The sequence below is a fragment of the Pygoscelis adeliae genome, unplaced genomic scaffold (genome assembly GCF_000699105.1).
Source record: "Pygoscelis adeliae isolate BGI_AS28 unplaced genomic scaffold, ASM69910v1 Scaffold445, whole genome shotgun sequence".
Classification (NCBI taxonomy): Eukaryota; Metazoa; Chordata; class Aves; order Sphenisciformes; family Spheniscidae; genus Pygoscelis; species Pygoscelis adeliae.
Genome location: NW_008824894.1, coordinates 1,619,100 through 1,624,559, shown reverse-complemented (window position 1 = coordinate 1,624,559; position 5,460 = coordinate 1,619,100). Strand labels below are relative to the sequence as shown.

At 51.6% G+C, this 5,460-nt stretch overlaps 1 protein-coding gene across 1 annotated transcript; it reads right to left on the bottom strand.

Moving 5' to 3' along the window:
• Positions 1 to 2,331: 2,331 nt before the first annotated feature.
• On the bottom strand, positions 2,332 to 4,838 carry TEN1 (TEN1 CST complex subunit). Its single transcript, XM_009324570.1, has 3 exons — positions 4,748 to 4,838; positions 4,468 to 4,625; positions 2,332 to 3,131 (listed from the first exon to the last, which is right to left on the bottom strand). The coding sequence occupies exons 1-3, from the start codon at positions 4,831 to 4,833 to the stop codon at positions 2,995 to 2,997; spliced, it is 381 nt and encodes a 126-aa protein (XP_009322845.1). The 5' UTR covers positions 4,834 to 4,838; the 3' UTR covers positions 2,332 to 2,994.
• Between the last annotated feature and the right edge of the window lie 622 nt (positions 4,839 to 5,460).

Genomic DNA, 5,460 nt, shown 5'->3' with positions numbered 1-5,460 from the left:
CCCCGGCGCGGGCCCCTGCCTTGACCGGGGGCAGCCGCAGGCAGGCAGGGCTGCCTGGACATGCTGGCGGGTGTCTGGGGTGTCTTCGGGCAGACCCAAAGAGCCAAACACACGGTGCACCAACTGCCTGGGACCGGTTGTTTGCCACCAAGATTGTGGGGCGTGTTGGCTAAAGCAAAAATCGAGCAAAACGGATGTAAAGAGGTGCTTTGGGCCTGCGGGAAAGGCAGCAGAGACTGCACAGGGCCGAGGGAAGCTCTGCAGCTCTGTTTGTACAGCGCCTGGCATCAAGGGGATGTGGTGCGTAATTAGGGTTCTCTGGGACACGCTCAGGTCAAACACAGAGCAGAGGTCTGGGTCCCCCCCTTGCTGCTCCCCCAGCACAGGGACCTGCCTTGAACTGGGGCAGCCGCAGGCAGGCAGGGCTGCCTGGACATGCTGGCGGGTGTCTGGGGTGTCTTCGGGCAGACCCAAAGAGCCAAACACACGGTGCACCAACTGCCTGGGACCGGTTGTTTGCCACCAAGATTGTGGGGCGTGTTGGCTAAAGCAAAAATCGAGCAAAACGGATGTAAAGAGGTGCTTTGGGCCTGCGGGAAAGGCAGCAGAGACTGCACAGGGCCGAGGGAAGCTCTGCAGCTCCGTTTGTACAGCGCCTGGCATCAAGGGGCTGTGGTGCGTAATTAGGGTTCTCTGGGACACGCTCAGGTCAAACACAGAGCAGAAATGTTTGGTTTTTTTTTTTTGGGGGGGGGGTGGTTTTGGTTTTGGGTTTTTTTTTGTCTTGTGCAGTAGTCCCTTGAACCTTCCCACCATGGACTGCGCCGCTTGGTCAGCCTTTTGGAAGATATCCTTGGCAGGGGATTAATCATTGACTTGACAGCTGACAGAAGACCAGATTAAAAAAAATATTATGCATCGTGGCACCAGGAAAGGTAGAGCCACAGCGACTGTCTTCTGGAAGGCCTGTGGGCTCCATGTCTCTGGGTGGGCACAGCAGGACATGGCAGCTCACTGGCTGCGTTGGGTCCACAGTGCAGACCCCAACTTTTACATGAACTAAAAATGACTAATTTAGCCCATTGCGGAGCCACCAGCTCAAAATCTTTTTTAAATTGATCCTGATTTTGCCAGTTTGAAAGAACCAAAGTGTGGTTGCTCTGTAGCTGAAGAGGGATCCACATGGCCATGGCAAACTCCTGTGTGGGTTCTCCGGTGGCTTGTGAAGGTTGAGTTTGCCCTCACGTCTCCATCCGGAGTCATTGCCAAATTTGCTCTCCTCTTCCTGGCTGGTTGGGTTTGTGGGTTTTTTTTTTCATAACACTTGTAGGAACCTGGTATTTTGGGTATTCCCAGTCCTGGTATCTTGGACATTCCCAGTCCTGGCATCTTGGATATTCCAAATACTCTGGCAAACCTGACCATTTGGATAAAATTTAAGCACAAGGAGGAAGGTAGGAGAGCAGGCAGGAGATGAGGTGTAAACATAAATACATCATGACAGGCTCATCATTGTCTCTTACAAAACCAGGTTAAAATCTTGCCTCTTGAGATCATGTTTTTGGACTTGGGCTGAACAGAGTGTGCTGAGGGAGGGCTTTTGGATCTCTGTAACTGCGTGAAGAAAAACATAAGGCTAAACTATGATTAAAGATCATAGCAAGCACTGTAATTACTGAGCCATCTCAGGCCCTTGAATCAAGCCTGCTGGTAACAGGGGACTTACTTTGCCAATACCTGTTGCGTTTTGATCTGCTGCTGTGCATTGTACAGCTTCAGTCCTTATTTTCTGAACATTTCACCAGAGAATCTGAGCAAAAAGCAGAAGAGGCTGCAGGTGGCTGAATTCCCCTGCAAACCACAGTCCTAGCTCACTCCGGGTCCGGGGATTCCTGTAGCACAGGAGAGTCTTTGTCTTGCACTAACATTTTATTCTCATCTCACATTAGTGATTTTCTGTCTTTCTGTTGATGGTTTAATTCTGCTAGGTGGGCCTGGCACCATGTTCTTAAACCAGAGTGGCTCTGATGTAACTTCATCTCCTCTTCTTGCAACTTTTTCAAAGCCAAGCACTTCCTTACACGCCCAGTACTTAGGAGAAGGAGGAAAATTACACATCACTAAATTTTCTTACATCATCCATGGGGTTTCTGCAGGGCCTAATGCATTTGCCTTAGCTAGGAAGAGGTTTTTAATCAATAAAAGACAGGCTGCCTTCTCTTTTCATCTTTATTTAGGAAAATATCAATCAAAACCTTTAGATGCTTCAAAAAAATAGTGATATAAGGTCTCCTAAACTTAGTTGTGTCAAGGAAGAAAGTAAAGTGGTGGTTCTCAGGGCACTGCAAATATTTATTTTAGAGCTAAAGTCAATCCCCCCCCCTTGGACACCAGCTCCAGAAAACCTGAAGAGGCAGGTGCTACTGAAAATAGTGACGCTTTGTTCTTCTTGTTCCTTTGTTGGTCAGTCCAGATACGTGAGTGTTTTGCCAGGAACGCTCCTGCGTGGCAGCTGAGTCACGGTAACCAAACGCATGCACTCAGGGACCTGCAGCCACACAGAGCTAACGAACCTCGCGCTAATGTCCTTTACCTCCAATGTGCCAACAGCCCGGTAACCCGCTGCGCTTTGGCAGTGCGTGTGGGTGTGAGCGGTTTAACTCAAGATTCGGAGACTTCTTTTTCTGACATCTCCAAGCCTTGCATTACAAAAGGACCAGTATTAACTCAAGCGCTCCATTTCCTTAACCACCCTTTTAAACAAACCAACCTGCTTCCCAGAGCTGTTTTCAGTGATGACACCTGGCACGAACGGACAACCCACACTCACATACTGACACAGTCTTCAAGTGTTTCCCTGCTTAGTGATTTGACTTTGCTATTTGCCATGGCAAAAAGCATTATGCTGCAAACCCACCTTCTAAATTTACTTTTAACATATTTGTTGCAAATTGCAGTGCAAGGACCAGTGTATGGCTGGTCTGAGAGCTGCTGTCAGGACGTGCTGTCTCCCATCCGCTCCCGCCTCTCATTGAAGTATTTCCTCTGCTCCCGTATGGCTTGTTCCAGCAAGGGCACATTCATCCCTTCCACGCAGGTCAAGATCCGCGCCTTTACCACGGGACCCTCACCTGGGAATATAAACAGGAAGTTTCTGTAGAAAGAAAAACAGACGGAGCAGTGCGGAGGCAAACAGAGAGGTTCCCTCGGGCAGCATATGGCTCCACCTGGCCAAATAACCATAGCCTGAGAACCTGCAGGAGACCGGACCGGCCATGTGCCTCCACCGACACGAGCAGCACGCCTGGGAGCAGGTTAATTCAGTGATAGGCTTTCCCTCTGCCCTGTTGGCTACAAAATGCTGGTGACTGACACTGCACTCTCCTTGCACTGGGGAACGCTGAGCCCAGGCCATGTCGGTGCCAGTGCCTGCCACGCAGCATCTGTCTACTTCGTGGCTGAAGTTTGGTTTTCCCTGTCTAAAGAGCATCAGGGATGGGTCTAAGCTCATTTCTGAGTGCCTCTGTGCAGACAAGAAGAGGACAGAACAGAGCTGGGCTTAGAAGAGGCTCAATGCTGACTATAACCAACAGTTCATCAGTGGCATTCAAATGGTAACACAGAGCTGTACAAAAGGGGCCAAACCTTGGTGACGCAGCCACCATCTCAGCCTGCTCCCCTTCCACCCCTGCAAAATGGGGCCAACTCACTCCTAAGCTGTGATGACCAAAATAACATGTCTTTCTAAAGGAATTTTGCAGCAGTGGCTTAGCAGGTGACTCACTAGATGCCACGTGCAGTGTGGCTTTCCACATGCCACCGAGGATTTCAATGGCACGAATGCGAATGCTTGTTACCAGGTGTGGCCAAGACAACACTTGGGATTTGCTTCACAACCCTGCGGCCCAGCCCAGATCAACTCCCCACGCAAAGCGCCGTGCAGCTGGAGTAATGCTCAGGGCACCCCAGGAAAGGACAACAGGGTGCCCTGCGTGACAGAGCCTGCCTGCATTCCTCACGCCCCATGTCTGAGGGCAGGGGTATAATTAGAGCCTTTCAAGGATGGCAAAGACCCAACCCAGCCAGCTCGCAATGAGGTACTGCTGCAATCAGCCACGTTTGGAGTGAAGACAATGTGGTGGCTGGCAATGATGCCAGAAGGCTTTAGCACAGGTTTCACAAGCTCAGCGATGCGGCTGAGGCACTTCTTGTTTCTAAGGAAATCTGTGCCAGAGCACCAGATTTTCACCAAGATAAGGGTGGCTCTTCTCATGGTCAACAGGGAGAGACAGGCTGCTCCTGCCCTGAATCACGCGCTCATGTGACTGGAGGCAGCCGCATGAGATGAGCCTGCCTTGGCCAACGCCAACCTCCATGACAGTGTGTCTCACCGTGCACCCAGGGAGCCACGAAGGAGCTGATGAACCATCAACAGCAGCAAAGGGCACTGGTTCCTGGAGCATTTACCTTCCCTGTGTTCAGCCTCTCCCAGGACCACGTAGCGAGACCCCAGCTGGGCTTGGAAAGGCTCCACAAACTTGGTGTCGACACAGACCCGGTACTGAGCTGAGCTGTGCTGAGCGGTGAGAACGGCTTTGGACCGGGCCAGGTCATAGAAGCATAACCTGGGAACAATCGATTTGGGAAGCTCAGCGGTGCAGAGATACAACAATTACAAACAAAGAGAGGGGGGTCAGCCAGTGACGGAAAGGCCTGGCCTGCAAGGAGACCGGGGCATCCATCTCACCTGCCAAACGTCCTCAGCGCCTCCCCCTCTGGGACTGAGCTGTTGATCTCCCATGGGAAGTAATAGACACCAGCACTTGGCAGCATGTCACGCAACCGCCGCTGGGCCTGCAGTAAAGCAAAAGCTCTGAGTTCATGCCACCCCAGTACCTGATCCAGATACTAGGTGACACTGCCCCAAAACTCCTTCCTTGCCCAGGGCCCCCCATCCAGGGGGCCGCAGGAACTTCATAGCTTCCCTGCTGAGTCCTGTTTGCAGCCCAGTGCACGTGCCAAGCCCCAGGTATCCTGGCATAAAGAGGAGCTACCTTCCCCCACCGCAATCCAGCGTGAACAGCACCAGGCAGCCCACCAGATCCTCCAGGTCTCCCCCAGGCTATGGATGGGTTGAGAAAGGTTAAGGAAGTGGGAAAAGTGGTGACTGAGAAGTTCAGAGAGTGTGAGGGACTGAGACGCAGGAATAGACGCTGGGGTGATGGGGTACCATGCAGCAAGACTTAAAGTATGATCCCGAGTCTGTTCTCATGCTGCAGGATAAGAAATTCTGGCAGTGTCTGATCCTGCAGCTGGTGAACAATTACTTGGATACAAGCCAGCCTGGTTTCATCAGTGGTCTAGTCGGGTTTAGAAGACAGTGATGAATGAGAATGATTCACCCCAAGACAAGGCTCAGGTGGGACCTTCTGGGAGCTCCAGCGGTGGAGCAGGGCTGGC

Excerpts from the sequence above, each read along its gene's own strand:
- TEN1 (XM_009324570.1), bottom strand. The coding sequence starts at position 4,833 with ATGCTGCCAAGTGCTGGTGTCTATTACTTCCCATGGGAGATCAACAGC. Across the intron at positions 4,626-4,747 it reads GCGCTGAGGACGTTTGGCAG|GTTATGCTTCTATGACCTGG; the intron begins GTGAGATGGATG and ends GATTGTTCCCAG. Across the intron at positions 3,132-4,467 it reads AGAGGCTGAACACAGGGAAG|GTGAGGGTCCCGTGGTAAAG; the intron begins GTAAATGCTCCA and ends TTATATTCCCAG.